Raw genomic sequence first — 19,930 nt, forward strand, 5'->3', positions numbered from 1 at the left:
CAAAAGGCCTGAGAAAACTTAGCAAACCATTAACGAGAAGCTTGCTTTAATCCATGAAGAGATTTATGAAGGCAACATACCAAGTTCTCCCTTTGTCGCTGAAGACTAGTGTTGACCAACGCGAATCTCACGGCCTGGTGCTCCGGGCCGAAGGGATCTGCGCCAACACAGGTCGTACTTCTTTGGTGCGGTGCGGTTGTGCCCGAGCGTGCCAGCACGGTTTACCATGCGTTTGAGGATGATGTGATTGGGTGAATAGATGAGTTGTGCACCTGTTTGAGTCTGACTTATAATCAGAGCGACTATGGCCGAGAGAGGAACTGATATCGGCCGTTAGGTTCACGGCTTGAGCTACAAGGCCATTGAATGATGGTGTTGATGGTGAGTTTTTAGGTGGTGCTCCGGCGCGTTGATGGGTTGCGACGGCCGTATGATATATGAGATAAACTGAAAGATAACAAGGATGGTGCTCCGGCGCCTTGAAAACCAAGGGTCGTATGATATATTGATGAATGGATTTTCCTACAAACTGTCACTACTCCTAAGAAAGCTAGTAAAAGTATTGAAAATGCATTACAAGAAGATAAATGACAGAAGATAAATGACAGGAAAATATAGTCTGCTCCGTGGGAGGCTTGTGTTTGGTGTTTGAACCCTTTAAACGTAGTTGGAGCCCGGTATTTATAGGGGAGGTCCTGAGAAGACAATCAGGTTGAAAATATGCATGATGAGGCTGATAAGAGATAGCGGGTAGTCAAACTGACGTTTGGGGATATGAAGTATGGTGGTGTGACCCCCATAAATCCCAGCCGTCGCCCTGATGGTGGGCTCTGCGTCTTGGGCCTTGGAGGAGCATTTAATGCCCTGGTCTGGTGGTTGGTGACTCAATCTTACAAGTCGTGAGATTTTTACACCTAACGGTCCTGATTTTACTCGCCATATCCTGACTTCAATCACTTCCTCTCTTTTCTTGTGCATTAAATGCTCTTACGTGGACCGTGGGCCCTCTGTTGTAGTCAAAGACGTTACTTCATTAAATGAAGTGTGGGGTCTTGATGCCACGTGGCAACGCCACTTGATCTTTTCCGCTTTGGCTGTGTTCGTTTATGTTCATCGTGGCCGTGGCCGTGACGGTTTTGCCTTCACGGCTCAACCTTTATCCTACGAGAGAAATGAACCACAACTCGACGCGCTCGGCCCCTTCTTCTTCTAGGTAGGTGCTTCGGCCAAGAGATTGCTTCTTCGGTCGGCCTCATAGGCCGAGATTTCTAGGCACAAACAACCAAGAAGAGGGATCATGTAGATTTCCTCATGGAGATCACCATGAAGAAAGACATTGTTGACGTCAAGCTGATGGAGAGGCTAATGATGGCTGCGGCAAGAGCAAGTAAACATCGAATTGTAGGCATCTTGGTAGTAGGAGAAAAAGTGTCATCATAATCGACACCTTCCATCTGAGTAAAACCTTTAGCAACCAAATGGGCTTTATACCGTTCGACAGACCCATCGGATTTGAGCTTAATTTTTTACACCCATTGACAACTAATGGGGTTCTTTCCAGTAGGTAGCACAGTAATACTCCAAATGTAATTATCGGACAAAGCCTGTAATTCAAATTGCATGGCTTCGTGCCAATGAGAGTAGGGAGCGGCTTCCTCATAAAAACTTGGTTCAATCATTTTATTGACTTGTGTAATGAAAGAGAGGTGAGTCGGGGTATAATGACGATAGGAGAGGTAGTTGCAGAGCGGAAAACGTGTACCTTTAGTAGGACCCGACAGCAAAGAAGACAATTGATCAGGGATGGGCAACATGACCTGATTACAGACGTAGTCACGTAAGCAAAGGATGACACAGAGAGACAGTCAGACCGGCGGAGATGGGATGGTTTAGGTGTGGGTGTAGGTGGACTGGTTGCGGCTGGACTGGGTGCAGGTTCAACCGATAGAGATAATGCCATGGAGTCACGCGCATCAAGGAGACAACTCTGCTTTGCCAAGGGACAAACATGGCAAGGATTATTATTGGAACAAGTTCAATTCAAGGAATAACTCTGCTTTGCCAAGGGACAAAAAGGGAAATCTATTAAATGCTTAGACATAAAATTTAATCTAGATGAAGAAACATGGCCAAGACGAAGATGCCAAAGATCAATTGAGGTGACAGTAAGATTGCATGATAGACGGTGAGGGGTAGAGTGGTTGGTTGTGTTTTAGGGTTTCTCAGCCGATAGTGCCACCAAATAATAAAACCCTCCATGTTGCTTACCTCAACCAATCGTCTTCCTCGTAATAAGGTCCTGCAAAATACACCAATACGGGAAAAAAGTCACTCAACAATTCAAATTTTGTAACTCTACTCACAGACATCAAAAATCTACTGTGAAAGTAGGAACACATAGCACATCACATAAAGTATAAGTAGAATTGAGAGGGAATGATCATGTGGTGGTAATTGAGGCCTTTTCCTCACTGGGCTTACAGACAGGTTGCAGAGAATGATCAACATTATGATGAACTAACAATTTGGGAGACAAAACAATGTGATCTGTCGCGCCACTGTCGATAATCCATCGCTTAAATTTTAATTTGTACAAACCTTTATTGGTGGCAGCGGCGTTGACTGGGGATTTCTTGTCAGTCACTCCTTTTTCATTCATGATAGCCAACATTTGCTGAAATTGAAGATCCGAAAGGCCGGACATAACATATTGCATCTCATCCTTGGTTAGGCCTTCCAAACAGGGACGACCCTGGGTGATTTAAGGACTTGGGCCAAAGTCTAAGAATGTGCCCTTTATAAATAAATAAATAAATAAAATTACAATTTTATATCAAATAATAAATTTTATTAAAATTATAAGAGTACAAAAACCAATAATATAGAATACTTAGAGCCTCATTAAAATCTTGTTTAAGAAAAACCCAATGGGAACAAAACCTCAAACGAAGGAAAAAGAGTACCCAATTGAAAACATTACATTCAACAACAAATTAACTTGCATGTGTCCAGTTGCTTCACTTTCATATGCACCTACTAAATAAAAATAGCAATGAAATCTCAATCACAAAAGATCATTTAAAATGTCTTCTTGTTGCAGTTTTAGAAGCAAAATCATCAATTATATTATCATATTTAAGGTTTTCCAACATATCTCTTTCAAAGCATAATATTGTCAGTCCATTCAATCTATCTTGAGCCATGATAGTCCGCAATTAAAATTTTAATAATTTTAATTTAGAAAGAACAATAAAACCTGTATTTTGGGTCCTGTATGTTGTGCTCTGGTGTTGGTGCTCCCAATTTTGGAGAGAACAATCAATTTCCAACTCAAAATGGCTTTGTTTTCACACTTAGTTTTAGAGAGAACAAAAATTAAATTCGATTGATTTCAAGAGTCTCTGTCTGGTTCTTGGGAAAACAATAATGTAGGCTCGCTTTGCTTCTAGATTTGTTAGCGTATGTGTGCTTTTATTTATTATTGTTTTATACTACCAAGTAAGACTCTCAATAATTATCACACATGCCCCTTTACTTTTAGTTTTTATTTTATTTTTCAATGAGGACTTGTAATTTTATTAAATATATATATATATATATATTTTTTATTTTTTATTTTTTATTTTTTTTGGGTGCCCCTCTCAATTGTGGGCCCCGAGCGGTAGTCCTAATTGCCCTGGCCAATGGCCAACCCTGCTTCCCAAACATAATTTGAAGATGGACCACCACGATTTTTCTTCAGTTTGTGGCGTGGATGACCTTCTGGATACCCATGAAGCTTCCAACAGGTATCGATGTGATGACCATCATCATCATAGTTAGTGCAATGAGGCCAATTTTTGGAAGATCCGGCGAGGCGGTCATCACGGTTGGAGGTCTCAGAACAATTTTGGTCTGACTGATCAGTGTGACGATCATCACGGCTAGTGGACCAATTCTGATTGGGTCGTCCAGTTCTAACAGCCATGGTTGCAGTATTGGAGGTTCCAGCGGCTCGTTAGGCTCCAAGCATGCATTGCTTCTCTTCTTGGTTGACAGAAGCGTATGCTTGGCAAACAGACAGCAAGGGATTCATCAAGAGAATTTGGCCACAAACAGCACTGTAAGACTCATTTAATCCTATAAGGAATTGCATGAGTTTGTTACGATGGCCATGGACTGCACAGGTGCATGCAGAATAATCGGTGTAAGAGGCTAGTTCATCCCATAAGCCTTTCAACTTGGTGTAATAGGCAGCAACTGACAATTGATCTTGTGTCAAAGATGAAATCTCTCGTTGAAGTTGGAAGATACGAGGAGCGTTGCTTTGAGAGAACCGTTCACGAAGATCTTCCCAAATTTATCGGGTTGTGGTGCAGTAAATTACACTATCGCTGATTTCGGGATCAAGTGTGTTGACAATCTAGGAGAAGACCATGTCGGTACAACGCATCCATGTTGCGTGTTCATCAGGTTTGGATTTCGATGATGGCCCTTTAAGGGTTCCATCAACAAAACTCAATTTATTCTTGGCGTTCAATGAAACTTTCATGAATCTTGATCGGTTCATAATTGTATATCATTTGTACCCTTCTAGCTTATGATTTGGTTATGTTATTGAGTTAAACTTGTGCTTTTAATCCATTTTCTGTTTTGATAAGTCCATAATTTCATACACTTGCTTGCCTTCTTTACTTAGTGATTTTGCTTAGTTTCTCTTTATTTTGAGTCACTTACCTCTATTTGTGTGTTTTTTAGGTTAATATAGCAAGAGATCACATTTGATGCAATCCATGCATGTTAAGGGCTGATTGGCATATGAGGAATATGAGCTTAAAGACAAACACATTTTGGCTACAACCCCTTTCCAGCCCAATTTCGTAGGTCAACTTCTTGGCCTTGGATCAGCATGCTATGGGGCTCGTATGAGGTGAAGATCTTCATGAAACTTGTTCCAATGGGTGTCTACTACAACATATCCAAATTTGAGCACCATTGGATACGTTTTGAAACCTCTGGCCTTCCTACACCAAGACTGGTTCAGAAAACTCGTTTTTCAGCAACCAAAAGGCAACCACATGGGTTGGCAGCAAAAGGCAGCCACAATTGATCACCTTTGATCCCATGTGAAGAAAGCTTGAGGTGCAGCAAAAGAAGTATGGGATGAGATTGATTCCAACCACACTAACATAGACAAGATGAAGTGTGAGTTATGGGTTGTATTAAAAGAGGAATGGTGGTGTTGGATTTCATCATGTTGTTCCTCCCTCTTAGCCCTATAAATAGAGAAGCCTTCAAGCTTCAAAACACACCCCAAGGGGGGGGAGCTCTCAAACACTTCTCTAGAGCTCCCTTCCCTTCTCTCCCTCAAATTCTCTTAGTTTCCTTTCTAGTTTTCAATTGTTGTAATGAAATATTTGTGCTGAAATTCTCCTTAAGTTTTTCAAGTTCTACTTTACTTTTATTTGTAATGTACATTCTTTCTTAAGTATTCAAGTTTAATTAGTTTCCAAGTTTCAATTATGATTTTTGTTCTTATTCATTATGCTTATAAGTTAATATGCTAGTTTGAATGATTGATCACCATTTAGGCTTGCATGTTAGCTATCTTGGTTTGAATTAAGAGTAGACACCATGCTTTAATTCGAATTGAACTATGAATAGGAAGAGTATGTATGGACATTCGACAACAGGGATTAGATACATGCTTGGTTGTTTAAATTGTTCTTCTATGCTTAATGGGTTCCTAATGCTTAGTTTTAGGTTAGACAACAAATGATCAAATTAGGGAATTAGGAACACAAGGTTATGACCAAACACCATGGCTTAATCATACTTTAGCTAGAATCAATCCGTTAATCTAATTGAACTTGGGAACTTATTTGCTTGAGTTATTTCATTTTTCTTGTTTTATTTATTTTCTTTTTCATTTCTGTTTTGTGTAGGGAAAATGAATTGGATCATTCAATCACCAATCCTCGTGGGATCGACCTCGCACTTACATATGCTATACTACCAAACGGCTCGTGCACTTGCGAGTATCACAAGTTGAGGATGCAGCTGAATCCATTTTGGTGCAGCTGAATCGAAGCAACAAATCTACGCCATGTCACATAATTATCTCCATTCAAGGGCTTTGGCACAATTATCAAACCCGGATTATCCGAATCACTGAGATAATAAGGGCTTGAAGGTTCAAGTTTCAATGCGTCAGGGAAAGCAAAATCCTAATTACAACATGATTGATATTAAGAAAAAAAAAAACCTAGCCGCACCCTAGTCTCCTTTCTCCTTGCCGACACCTGGGCAAGGAAGCTAAGGAGGGAGGTGGCCACTCCCCTTTCTCCCCTTTCTCCCCTCCGCCCATCTTCCCCTTCCTCTCCTCAGATCCCCTTCTTTTTCTCCCATATTTTCCCTTCCTCTTATCCCCTTATCTCCTCCCCTTCCCTTCCCCAGATAGTCTAGATCTATTTGGATCTAAGTTTGTTTGTCTGGTTGTTTTTGCAGTGTTCTAGGTGGTTGCTGTTGTCTTTGTCTCGGTGGAGGCAACAGTAGAGACGCTGGATTATGTCTCTCCTCAGGAGAGTTGTGATACCTGATGGCTGATGTTTTGTCTTTGTTTTAACGATGACTACAATAGTGACACTGGTGGTAGTTGTTGGGATGTGGTGCTATTCTCTACTCTGGGCCGACTAAAGAACTATGTTTGGTCATAGGAGGTTTTCTTTGTCAGGTTTTGAGTTGAAGTGGAGTGCTTCTTAGGGGTCATTTTACTATTGTTTCTGTGTTCCTCATCCGTGTTCTTTCATAGTTTCTGCTATGGTATGCCTTGCAGTTTTTGTGGGTGTCAAAGGACTATGATTTTGCTCATAAAAGGCTTCTTTTGACAGGTGGGCTGTTTTGTGGTCCTCTCATGTGGGTTTACTGTGTTGATCTCTAATTGCCGTTCTCGTCGGAGGTCTTTGTGTTAGTTTTCGTTTTTTTTTTTTTTTTTTTTTTTTGGTAATGGTCCAAAATGACTTGAATAGGACTCTCTTATTAATCCATGACACTTGTTGTACTCTTTCCTCCCCTAGGATTTGTCCCATGAGGTTGTCCTAAGAAGGTTTTAATGAGGCCACTATATCATGTTGCTCTTTGTAAGTTTTTAGTTATATGAATAAATTCTCTTTAAAAAAACAGGATTGATATTAATTAATATTATACAAATTGTTTTCTTAACAAGCTTTGTTTGGGAAGTGGCCCCACTGTCCCTTTGACAGACAGACAGCTCAGTGCCCAAGTGTCATGCAAAGCTCTGAATCAAAAAGATCACTGAGACAAAACGGAGATATATTGTGTATACGGTTTGACACCATACTTGAAAAGAAAGGGACTGATCGCTTCATCGGTCTTAGGAGCCCTGCAAACAAGGTATGAAAATGGCCTCTTCTCTGCAATTTTTAATATTGTAGTCTCTGCTCTCTGCAAAAAAGAGGCTTCCTTTACTTGCCAAATAAATAAATAAGAAAATTAAAGAGACTTCTTTTACTTCCAAAGAGCTTCAAAGTTTACACCTTTGAATTTTTTTTACTATTAACGAAACTGTAGTTGGTCATAATAAGATTAGTAAAGGTGGTGACGGTGGAGCTGCTTTTATACAAAGCTTCATCCTTACGTGATTGAGGAAAAGCAGGACGACCCACATTGCAAAAATTAAAGATATGCATTTGATAATGATAAAGATATGGAGTTGGAGATTCTTTTGGGTCAGAGAGGTGTTTTGGTTTAATTTCTTTCTCGCTTTAGGAGGGGAAGGGTCTCAGTTTCTTTCCTCCTTTTGCTTTTTCTCCACATCTTCACACTCACTTTATGTTCCTTGGGCTCCAAGTGGGTTTTGGGTTGTAAATCTTTCTCTATGCCACATTTTCATTACAATGCACACTCACCCCTGACCCTGAGTTTTAGCTTGAGCAAACTTTTCGAGACCAGAGTAAGAGAGTTTTCTCACTGCAAGAGCTTGCCTTCTGTAGTTGCTACTTTAGCTTCTTCAAAATCAAAAGTAAGAATCTTTGCTGTCATCCTTGTTTTTTGATTTCCTTTCTTTGTAAATTATAAATATTTGGGACTGTGGGATTTAAGCTGGTCTATTGGGTGTTTGCTTAGGATGGTGGCAGAGTTGTTTGTTGAGGATTGAGACCTCTTGGTTTTATCAAACACTTATTTTTATTTCTTTTTCTTTTGGGTGATTTGAGTATATGGGTATTATCAGGAAATTCGGTTATTATGCTGAGTAAATAAACCAATAGTTAACTGAACTCTGGATGTCTTACAGAGAGAAGGAGAAGAAGAAAACAGGAAAGGAAAATGGCAGGAGGTGGACATGCACCACCGCCAAAACAGGAGGAGCTACAGCCTCATCCAGTCAAAGATCAGCTACCAAACGTTTCCTACTGCATTACCAGTCCTCCTCCTTGGCGTGAGTGCATAATTCCCTTTCCCTATTGTTCACATTTTCACTGCTATACTATATAAAGATTTACATTGCAATTCGGAGTCGTTTGGTTCAGACTTGTGTAACCAATTTAACCACCTTCATTACTTTTTGTTTTTTTGATACGTTGTTATGCCAATAGTGATGTTAGTCCTTGTTGAGTTTTAAAACCCCAGTTAGTTACTATTATTTTTTCTAATCTGTGGAAACTTTAAATCTTTGCTTGTGTATATTTATGTTCTGTTTGTTTGGAAAATGACAAATGAAACTATTTCACCTTCCTTGGTATTTATCTATTTTCACTTACATCAGCATTTGTTTCTCAATGTGATTTTGTGTGTAATTGTGAATTTTTTTCTCTATGCAGCTGAAGCTATCCTACTTGGCTTCCAACATTACTTGGTGATGCTTGGCACAACTGTTCTCATTCCTACCTTTCTCGTTCCCCAGATGGGAGGAGGACATGTAAGCCTTTACAAGTATAGTAGCAAGCAATTAACAATTCTTGATCATCTTCTCTCTGATATGCTGATCTATTCACAAGTTATATGACTCTTTTGCTATCTAAGTAAGTTTTCCACCATCCTTTTAGGGGGAGAAAGCAAAAATGATTCAGACTATCCTGTTTGTTGCTGGATTAAACACCTTGCTTCAAACATTCTTTGGGACTCGTTTACCAGCAGTGATTGGAGCATCTTATACCTATGTGCCAACAACCATTTCAATCATCTTGGCTGGTCGATATAGTGATGTTTTGAACCCCGAGGAGGTTGTTTAATTGTAATCTCACTTACGTTTTCAGTTACTGTTATCTTTTATGTAAACATAACAGTGTCTGTCATGTTCTACAATGGGTATGCAGAAATTTGAGAAGATAATGCGCGGAACCCAGGGTGCACTTATTGTAGCATCAACTCTGCAGATTGTTGTTGGCTTCAGTGGTCTTTGGCGCAATGTGGCGAGGTTTGTTAAAACTCTGCCATATGACGAGACTTAATAAATTCTTTTCAGTTGCATTCTGGTATTTTGTCCTGGTTAAGCTTTCTTCATGAGGTTTTTAATACATGTTTTGGTTAGCACCTGGCATTTATTGCGTCTCTTTGAAGTTTTCACTGCAAATGCCGACTTACTTCAACTACAATTAAATTTTGTCCCAGAAGCATTCAAAATTATATGGATTGGGACTTAAATGGTTTCCAACTGAAAGTTCATCTGAGTTGGAACTTTTATTTGTGTTTTATAATATGTTAAGCCTTTTTAACCTATGTTGTTGGTTAATCATTATTTCTTTCTGCTTGTCCAGGTTCATAAGTCCACTTTCTGCTGTTCCTTTGGTTGCTTTGTCAGGCTTTGGGCTCTATGAGTTTGGTTTTCCTGTGGTATGTGTATACACGTTCGTTTGTTGAGATGAGATTGCCTAATAAATTGTTCCTCCCCCACCCTTCTTACCAGGTTATTAACTATGTCTTTGGATGTGTAGTTTGCAAAATGTGTGGAGATTGGGCTACCACAACTCATCATTCTACTGATATTTTCACAGGTAATCTTCAATCATTTGATATTTTGCTCCTTCCTTGGTACGGCATTCACAACAGTATTAAACAATATCAGCTGTATCCCCTCAGTTGAAACATTTGTATGGAAGTGTATTAATCTAATGAATTTTTCCAGTACATACCTCATTTGATGCGCAGTGAGACGCTCTTCTTTGATCGCTTTGCGGTTTTATTTTCGGTGGCGATTGTGTGGGTTTATGCTCATCTGCTCACTGTGGGTGGGGCCTATAAGAACACAGGACCCACAACTCAATTGACCTGTCGAACTGATCGTGCTGGCATTATAGGTGCTGCTCCATGGTAATTCTCTTGTGGTGCTTCCTTCTTATAGGGTTATGATAATTCATGTATTCATTTTAGTATACTAAATACCAGCAACTCTAGAAGGAATGCTCTCATGTGGTGTTAGAGATAGATGTTAGTCTCAGTTGTTTTCTATTCAAATAAGAATGACATGACAGAGAGGCGAGTTAGTTTGGTCCATACTGCTTCTCATTGTTTAACACTTCACTGGATAAGAGATCAATATCCTGTTAAAATATGAAGCTCCCACTTTGGATGCTGATTGTTTTACACTTTCTCAGGATAAGAGTTCCATATCCTTTTCAATGGGGAGCTCCCACTTTTGATGCTGGAGAAGCTTTTGCAATGATGGCTGCTTCATTTGTTGCTCTTGTAGAGGTTTGCGTACTCCTCTTGTTCTCATTCTTAAGTTTTTATAACTTAATGCAGTATCTGTTTTGGATTCTATTAAATATATGGCAGATCAAATTGATGTTTGATTTAATTATTCTGATGCAAGTTTTATGATTGAACAGTCCACCGGCGGCTTTATTGCTGTGTCAAGGTATGCAAGTGCAACTCCGCTGCCACCTTCTATTTTAAGCCGTGGTGTTGGTTGGCAGGTAATTACATATGGTTGCATCTTTTATACTTTTCTCTTATGTGGATCAATTTCACCTGCTACAAACAATCTTCTACAGACAAACTGAAAGCAAAAACACATTTTCAAGCCTAAAACATAAAATACTTCAGTTTATTCTTTATAAACCTAGCTTAACATTATTTATTCTTTGTATTCTGATTCTAGGGAGTGGGCATTCTTTTCTGTGGTATATTCGGCACTGGGAGTGGTTCATCAGTATCTGTGTAAGATTCTTTTGCAGCTAACGGATATCTAGAAATAACATTTCAAGTTATTATATTACTACCTATTTTCACCAATTGGCCTGATAACCATTCTTGAATTTATCTCCAGTGAAAATGCTGGTTTGTTAGCATTAACACGGGTTGGCAGCAGAAGAGTTGTTCAGATTTCAGCCAGTTTCATGATATTCTTTTCCATACTCGGTAAGTGATTTATGTTAGGATTTTTGTGTGATCTATCTTCTTATAGGTGTGCTTAAACAAAACATGGATTTTCAGGAAAATTTGGAGCTGTCTTTGCCTCAATTCCTGCACCGATCATCGCAGCATTGTATTGCTTTTTCTTCGCTTATGTTGGTATGTTGTCAACTGATGAGTCAGGTTTTGATTATAAACCTCAGTTGAAGGTCAATTAATGCATTTCTCCATAATTGTGTGCACGAGCAGGTTCAGCAGGTCTTACCTTGCTTCAGTTTTGCAATCTGAACAGTTTTAGGACGAAATTTATTTTAGGCTTCTCTATTTACATGGGCTTGTCAATACCACAATACTTCAATGAATACACCCTTGTTAAAGGCTACGGCCCGGTGCACACTGGCGCAAGATGGGTATGAAACCATTCCTATCCTCTTTTAAACTTCTTAACGCTATTATATTTTCTTGTTTCAGTCCCATGTCTCATGCAAGAGACTTAATCACTCTTTTTTCCTTATGTTTTTGCAGTTCAATGATATGGTGAATGTTCCTTTCTCATCGGAAGCATTTGTTGCCGGTTTCCTAGGCCTATTCCTGGACATCACGCTGCATCGCAATGACACTGCAACGAGGAAAGATCGCGGCATGCATTGGTGGGATAGATTCAGATCATTTAAGACGGATACAAGAAGTGAGGAATTCTATTCCCTGCCTTTCAACCTCAACAAGTTCTTCCCCTCGGTGTGATCGTCAAATTGAGGTGCTTCAGTGAACAGAGTCGAATGGTCGCACAGTATCTCAAAAATGTGTGCAACACACTAGAGAACATGAATGTTTTGTTTCCTCCTAATCTTTTTATTAACTCCAAGGAAGAACACAATAGTACTATAAACGAAAAATCTTTGTTCTAGCAAGTCCCCTTTCTCCAAATACCCACTGGGAGTTTTACTTTCCTGCATTTGCATGACTGGATTGTGCATGAGAAACTTCATTTGTTGAGCCACATGGCTCCTACCACCTTACAATTAGGACCTCACAGAAACTTCAGATTGGCAACAACTAGAATTTAAAAACAACAAGCCGTCCTGGATTGGTTCCATTTCCACCTTTATTTTGGGAAGGTTAGGCAGCAAATAAGGTAAAGGGACACACCACAGCAAATAAGGATGAGGGGCCTTCAGCATTGCTGCATTGGCCATACCAACAACCCCTCTCTTCTCTAATCTCTTTGATCACTTTCTTTTATTATCTCTAACAGCTCTCTCATGAGCCAGCCATGGTGTGTGGTTTTTGACAGCAATAATTTTGCCACATTTCTCAAGGTAGTGTAAGAACTAAGAAAACCCAGCTGTATCTTGGGCTCTAAGCTTTCTAGAAAAAGCTCAGCTGGGTACAGACAGAGGCCCATTTTGTAAAAGCAAAAGAAAATAGGTTTTGGCCCCCTAATTGCTCTATTTACTTCAAAAAGCATAGATTAGAAGAAAAAAGAAAACACCACCAAGATTTATTAGGTGGAACAGATAAGGAGTTTGTTACTATTAAGGCAAGGAATTAGCCTATTATGTTGTTAATGTGTCTCCAAAAACCAAAGCAGGCCAATTTTGATGTGATTTAACCAAGAATCATAGGGGTGACATGGTGACCACCACAAATGCTTGTGTCCATTTCAGATTTCTTCAAGGCCATGGATGGATGAGGGTATCTTTCTGCCTAATCAATAATTCAACTCTCAAGTCCCATTTGTTCTGTCTGATGCGCAGATTATGCCAAGGAACCATTGCAATCATAAATCGTAAAAGTTTTATAAAGTGTTAAATAACTTTTATCATGCATGAATTTGCCGGTAAACATCAAAGAAAGATGTATACAGCAAGACTGTTCCTGATAAGTCAGAAAACATAAATTTGTTTAGAGCCAATTATCTAATGTTCTTTGAGAGAGAAAATAAAGTAAACATTTTGATAGTTTTTTTTTTTGTTTTTTTGGCTAAACAATCATCACTGTTCAATCTTTTCTTCTGTTGAATATGAAGTTCTATAATCTGTTAATAATTAAGACATATTATTACAAGAATTTCTCGAGCTGATCAACCATTGTTGTTGACCCATTATGATTTTAGAAAGTTGTCAAAATGATAATACAAAATCATATCCTGAGTCTGATTCTAACATATCAAAAGAAAAAGGCTTAATCTCTGAAGAAAAGAGATTTCCCTTTAACTTAAAATATTAGTGAAGCGCCTGGTGCCTAATTAACATTAGTGCTACATCTTTGATAGTGTTTTGATATGTATGACCACCTTTATAACAAAAATCTCATCCTCAGTGCTAAAGATTGATGATCTCAAGTTCGAACAAGAGGAAAAGGGCTGCAGACAAGAGGTCTCAGGTTTGAATCTCCATGACATCTTAATTGTGTGTAAGAAATCTCTCTCCCTTTTAGTTTAGACTATCGCTTGTACTCAAAAAAGATTAATGATCTTTTCTTGTTAAAAGTTATTTCCACTATGAATTAAATAAAACCCTTATTTTAGAAAGACAAAAAAAAAGGGTTCTTCCACTAACTGTAGTGCAATGGAGATGCTGCAATGTCTAGTTAAGAACCATTAGATGCTTTATTTGAAATAAAGAATATACGATTATTGATTATGATATCATGCTTTTCAATAATGTGTTCTTGAAGAGTAGCCTAGGGAAACAATGACAAAGAAGCACTAAAATTTGGCTTTAAGAGAGAGAAGATTAGCATAAAAAGAAGCATCTTCTAAGGTTTTATATATACATGTTGGCTTGGATGACTCTTCTCAAAGCAGGACAAATTACAATAACCTCCCTCTTAATCTAAACTGTTGTCAAAAATTACAAACAGATCAACAGGCTAGTTTGGCCTAAAAGATCAAATTTCAAGTCTAGTTTACTGTAATGTTTGGTTTCCATTTACCGTACGCAGTAAATATGCAATGTGACCACTGACCATCTTTTTCGACCTCTAAATTGAAGGGCTCCCCAGTAAGAAAAAGACCTCACAGTGGTCCTTAAAATCTCAACTGTCCTTATATAAGACTCACATGGTTCCCCATGTGAACTGTATATGCCTCACTCACAAGTCACACAGAGTTTATTATATTCCAACATGCCCTAAAAATACCATTAATCTAGTTCCTCTGTACCAGTTGTACTGAAACCTAAATCCGAAGTAGATCTTCAAGACTAATGCATGAACATCATTAACAGCAAGTGACATCAGTAACAGCTTCCTCTTGTTTCCTAAATTTTATTTTTGCTCTTGTGTCGTCGGGATCTTCGACAATCTGATTCATTCCATTGTTTAAAGAAAAGAAGAGAATGGATAGTTTGTGTTTAGTATTATGGGGTGGGGGGAAGAATGTGGAGAAAGACACATTGAAAACCATGTGTCCAAAACAAGAAGAAAAGAACAATAAGAACAACCCCACTAATTAAACAAGACCCTTTCAGAGAGTCAATTGGTTGTTGGCAAAGGTTTTAATTAGATTTCAAGAATGTTTAAAAGGCCAGAGGAAGCAAGGAACAGACATTCAAGACCTAATCTTGCCGCCCCCACAGGCTGCAATCTATGAACAATTATTATTTGAAATTGAATCCCCATCCACTTCTTATATTTAAAGCTGTCCTAATATTAATAAAAGTGATAGGCTTATAATAATTTTATTAAATATTAATGACTGTCACAACCAATGCCATAAGGGCCGTTTCGTGTATATAAAATTATTGGGTGTTTGAACAAGAAATAGTCCATTCTCATTAAATATGCGAGCCAAAAAATCTGCAACACCTCACATGGCTTACACACACTGACATTAACCATGGGATGTTTACATGTTTAGATGGTTTTTAATTAAACTCAGATATATATAATATATATAATTAGTTTAAGTTAAACCAGATTTACAGTAGTCAAAGATTGTCAGCAAGATTTCCACCTCTCTCTTAACTTGGTCAAGCTTTTGCTCATTATCCAATGATAAATATTTTTTTAAGATAGAACAGAAAATTTTAAGATTTTCATTCTTCATTTGGTCAATTTTTATGTTCACCTTGTCTAAAATCTGGGGTTCGAAAATCGACTGTGTGACCAGAGATGTTGAAGAGTCAGCAGGGTTTGCTCCCAAAAATTTATACAAGATTGACTCTGGCAGTCCACTTCAGTGATTTTCTCACTTTTTCTTTTTTGGGGGTAAGATTGATATTCTCAACCTCAGTCCTTAAATTTTTATTTTTATTTTTTTAAAAAGGAGTTATATATAAGTGGATTAAAACGATTGTTTTTGTTGTATGTGCTTGTCCACATCCTAAATTCTCATTCTTTTTTTAAGAATAGCGAAACCCTAAACTTATTAATAAGGATGGCAACTAGCCGATTCGATGAAAATTTTATATCACTGATAACGTGATGAAAGAAATACACACATAATTAGATTTAGATTGAAAACACTGAAATATCCTAATTAAATACTTTGAGATATCCCTTGGATCCTGCTCAAATTGCATTGCATTGGACTTGAAGCTTGTACGAAAAGTTGTGCATGGTGTGTTAAATATTCCACACAAAGAAAAGACATATTAGTGGGTTGCTTTGCTTTATATGCATATTAGCTCCCATCTCCAATGAGCAGTACTATCAATACTATACTCATAGATAAATTCAAAAACTAGAGAATTGAACTGGCTAATTCATATTTGGAACTTGTCTTTTTCCCACCATTTTCTCATCAACCAAACAGTACAAAAAGCTAGAGCCTAGCAAAGGAACCAAAGTGTGTGTGAATCGTGATGAGATGAGGGGGTAGGTTGTCGTTGTCCATGGTGTCTGATCAAAGCAAAAGAATCTTCACCACACGTACGCACGCACGCTGTGCCCGTCTTGCCGTTTTGGTCAGAAATAGTTGGTCACATAATTTAATCATTTTTACATTAATTAGGAACTTCGATTTTTCCCAAGTCTGAAAACCTTGACCCCGTCGACAGCGCCGAGCATGTCCTTCCAAATCACTACCTTCTGACATCTCTCCACGTGGCACCAAACCCGCTTCCAAATCCCATGCCGGTGATTGACAATGTGTCATATATAAATACATTACTAATAATAGTCCTTGTTATCTTTGGTTAATCTCACAGTCATTAGTACTATTGGGATTTTTATTTTGGACATGATGTTTTAATGTCAATTTGGTTTAAATTGATGCACGTAGCATGAGTTAGTTGGGGAAGGACGGCCCTTGCTTGAATTTTTAGACACTTTTAAGCTTAACCCATTTTTACTTAAATCATTGGGTGTGGGGTTTGGGCTGAGAGGAGCTGTATAGAAAGTGACTTGTGCTTCTTCCACCTCTCCTATTCATTCTTCTTCTTCCTTATCTCTACCTTCGTCTACTTCTTCTTCATCTTTCATTGGTTTCTAGAGAGAGAGAGAGAGAGAGAGAGAGAGAGAGAGAGAGAGATTCAGATAGATGGGAAACTGTCAGGCTATTGATGCTGCAGCTCTGGTGGTACAACATCCAAGTGGGAAGATAGAGAGGATGTATTGGCCCATCAGTGCAAGCGAGGTGATGAGATTGAACCCTGGTCACTATGTTTCTTTGATCATTCCATTGCCGGTTTCTGATCAACATCAGGAAGAGGTAGAGAGCCAGGAGCACAACAAGACTGTGCGTTTCACTCGTGTTAAGCTTCTTAGACCCAACGAAACTCTTGCTCTTGGCCATGCCTATCGGCTGGTCACAACTCAAGGTATACTTCTGTTTTGTGTGTAAATATATTTTGGAGTATGAGGCTGTTGGGTTTGAAGAGTCTTTAATTGATGTTTGGTTTTTGTTTGTGGTTGTAGAGGTTGTGAAGGTGCTGAGGGCAAAGAAGTACGCAAAAACAAAGAAGCAGCAGCTGGAAACACTTGAGAAGTTGCAAGCAGGGCAAGAGAAACAGAGTTCAGGTCGTGATGAGGCAGAAGAAGGGAAGTCTGAGAAGGAGAATATCAACCATGTATGTCGTTTCATTTCATAAAGCAATTGTCATCTTAGTTTGTTTTCTGTACTTTCTTTTTGGTCATCTTCATCTGTGATGAGAAATTGAACAAGCGCAATCACCCAAAACAACACTTTTAATCTTTGATTCTGAACTACTGGTTATAAGTCAGAAATACTAATGCTTTCACCATGTCAAAAAATTTCAGGCAACAAAACGCGAAAGGCACCGACCCAGGACGGCGAATGCTGCTGCTGCTGCTGCTGCCGCACTGAGGTCAAAGTCTTGGCGCCCCTCATTGCAGAGCATCTCTGAGGGTGTGAGCTGATCAATGGTTCAAAGTTTCAGTAGCAAAATGCAGAGTAGGCAGTAGAGTGAGTGTAAAATGGACTGGCTCCTTCAGTTTCATCATATCCAGGTGCACACAATCCTGGAGCGTGGAAAAATAGATTGAAAACCAAAAATTCATGGAGTTTGGGCACCAAGTTTTCTAATCCAATGTCAACCACAACCACAGATCCCCAATTCAACCCATGTTCAAAGCAATAAGACATCATCATCATGTATAGCAACACAAAAACCAATGAATCTGACATTGTATTAGAAGTGTGAGTTTTGGGTCTTTACAACTTTTTGTTTTTGATATAAATATATAAATGATCTGGAGAAATACAACACCAAATGAAAAATTCAGACTTGTGTGGATTGTAAATGAAGAAACATCAGTTTGGTGATTTTGAGTTCCAAATTTCCCAGTCTTGATCTAAATAGCTTTGAGCCCATAACAGTGATGCCCTTGCTGCCAAAGGTGCTCCTGGTAATTCCTTCTCCTTGAGAGCAACCAGCATATCAGTGAAAGGCTCCACCAATAATGTCCCAGGTCCTCCATACTCCTTGAGCAAGAACTCACTGAATATCTGGTTTGATTAAACCAACATGTTAAATGAGTTGATTCTGAATAGTTCAAATAGTTATGCAGATCTAATTTTAGCTTCATGCACCGCATATAGGTCGTAATAAGTCAAAACATTGCCAGCGTGAAGGTAAACGTGCACAGAAAGTTAGAACATTTTGATGGAAGCTGTCTGGAAAATAGTACAATGGAGTCAGGTCTGATATTTGTCTAGGGGCTCAATTATTGTACGGTTTACAGGTCAGGGCAAACTCAAACCTCACCACAGAAAAGAAAGGAAACAAATCTTTGCTGATTCAAATAAGTGTGGCTCGCACCAAAAAAGTTGCACCCTGAGACCCCAATTATTAATTCTTTCAATGACTTTATAACCTCAATCTTAATCTTTATAATATAAATGGAAAAAAGAAATTAAAACTTTGAAAATGGAAGCAAATATGGGCTTAGCCAAGTTGGTTAGAGCCGATGTGCACCCAAGTAAGAATCTCCCTCCCCGTAGTTTAGTTAAAAAATTGAAAAGGAAATCTCTCATATCCCTTTCCCCCTCCAGCCGGCCATGGCTTGAACTTGGAATTAAAAAGTGAGTAAGGTTTGTAGAACAACATTTTGGGTGCCAATAGAATCAATCACCCTTCACATGGTATTTTCAAACCTGTTTTTTCCAGGGTAGGCAAATAAATGAGTCAGAAATAAAATCCAACACACAGAGATACCATGAATGCTAGGACCACATGTCACATTGGCAACCAATTCTGAGTCACCACAAGTTCAGAATAATAAATGTAAACCAAACATGAACAACCCACTTGCACCAGCTCTTTATTATGGTACCTTCTTCTTAGGCAGAACTTGAATGTTCTCATCACCTTAACAAAACATCAGCTTGGGAAGTCGGAAAATAAACAAAAATGTCTACAAGCCCAAGCCCAAGCCCATTACTTTTGATGGGCTAGCTTGTAATCTGTTCATTCTTCATAATTCTTATAACTCTGAACTTGCGAAAACACAGAGCATCATTTTATAATTTTGTCATCTTCACCATTTATAGGAAGAAAGGAGAGAAACATACCTGTGAACAAACGTCTATGACGCTATGGAGGTCATCCCCAAAAGTCTCCTTGTCCTTCAACAGCTTCCTGGAAAGCTCAGCCCTGAACTTCTGGGTCTCCTGCAACCACAAGGCCACAACAAACAAGTCAAGAATTACACAAACATGCATTCAATTTCAGACTTTTTTTTTTTTTTTTTTTGAAAGTGCACTGATTTTGAAACGTACTTACAGATTCTGCAAATTGGGGGATTGGGTCAGGGTACGCGTACTTCTGGGGTGTCTTCGTGGCTCTTAGTGGCTTTGCGGTGATGTTTTTGAATATGGGCTTTGAGGAAATTGTTGGGAAACGTTGAAGATGAATGGTTGAGATTGGTGTTTTGGAGGGAGCGAGTGCTGGGCTCGAAATGAGAACGCCACAGGACCTGTAGAGCGCCATTGAGGGTCTAGGATAAGATTGCATACGCTCTCTGTGGAAAATCAGAATACTAACGAAATTAAACGACAGCAGTAATATCGTTTCAATTGGGCCAGTTCAGTATCTAAGGGCCGCCGACTCAGCTAATTATTTGATTGGGCCTCAAGCCAATGCTTTGTAATTTGCCTTTTTTTCTGGTTTGG

The 19,930-nt window shown here is 38.8% G+C and overlaps 3 protein-coding genes and 1 pseudogene across 4 annotated transcripts; 2 read left to right on the plus strand and 2 right to left on the minus strand.

The window, feature by feature from the left end:
- Nucleotides 1-3,667: 3,667 nt before the first annotated feature.
- On the minus strand, nt 3,668-6,346 carry LOC148297813 (uncharacterized; annotated as a pseudogene).
- Nucleotides 6,347-7,265: 919 nt separating this feature from the next.
- LOC110770096 (nucleobase-ascorbate transporter 6) lies at nt 7,266-12,301 on the plus strand. Of its 2 annotated transcripts, none has more exons than XM_021974183.2 (15): nt 7,266-7,392; nt 8,294-8,437; nt 8,820-8,917; nt 9,045-9,221; nt 9,315-9,415; nt 9,756-9,831; nt 9,933-9,992; nt 10,124-10,308; nt 10,593-10,689; nt 10,827-10,913; nt 11,099-11,157; nt 11,267-11,358; nt 11,434-11,511; nt 11,602-11,762; nt 11,878-12,301. In XM_021974183.2, the coding sequence occupies exons 2-15, from the start codon at nt 8,326-8,328 to the stop codon at nt 12,094-12,096; spliced, it is 1,602 nt and encodes a 533-aa protein (XP_021829875.2). In that variant the 5' UTR covers nt 7,266-7,392; nt 8,294-8,325; the 3' UTR covers nt 12,097-12,301. The 2 variants fall into 2 exon arrangements, with proteins under 2 accessions (XP_021829875.2, XP_021829874.2); XM_021974182.2 differs by lacking the exon at nt 7,266-7,392 and adding an exon at nt 7,717-8,020.
- A 4,289-nt stretch (nt 12,302-16,590) lies between these two features.
- LOC110770072 (uncharacterized) lies at nt 16,591-17,960 on the plus strand. The gene is made up of 3 exons (XM_021974154.2): nt 16,591-17,117; nt 17,215-17,366; nt 17,557-17,960. Exons 1-3 carry the CDS (start codon nt 16,838-16,840, stop codon nt 17,674-17,676), a joined length of 552 nt encoding a protein of 183 aa, XP_021829846.2. The 5' UTR covers nt 16,591-16,837; the 3' UTR covers nt 17,677-17,960.
- LOC110770074 (protein PLASTID REDOX INSENSITIVE 2, chloroplastic) lies at nt 17,915-19,808 on the minus strand. The gene is made up of 3 exons (XM_021974155.2): nt 19,542-19,808; nt 19,331-19,429; nt 17,915-18,265 (listed from the first exon to the last, which is right to left on the minus strand). Exons 1-3 carry the CDS (start codon nt 19,770-19,772, stop codon nt 18,071-18,073), a joined length of 525 nt encoding a protein of 174 aa, XP_021829847.1. The 5' UTR covers nt 19,773-19,808; the 3' UTR covers nt 17,915-18,070.
- Nucleotides 19,809-19,930: the final 122 nt, after the last annotated feature.

The sequence above is a fragment of the Prunus avium genome, chromosome 1 (genome assembly GCF_965620075.1).
Source record: "Prunus avium chromosome 1, drPruAviu1.hap1.1, whole genome shotgun sequence".
NCBI lineage: Eukaryota > Viridiplantae > Streptophyta > Magnoliopsida > Rosales > Rosaceae > Prunus > Prunus avium.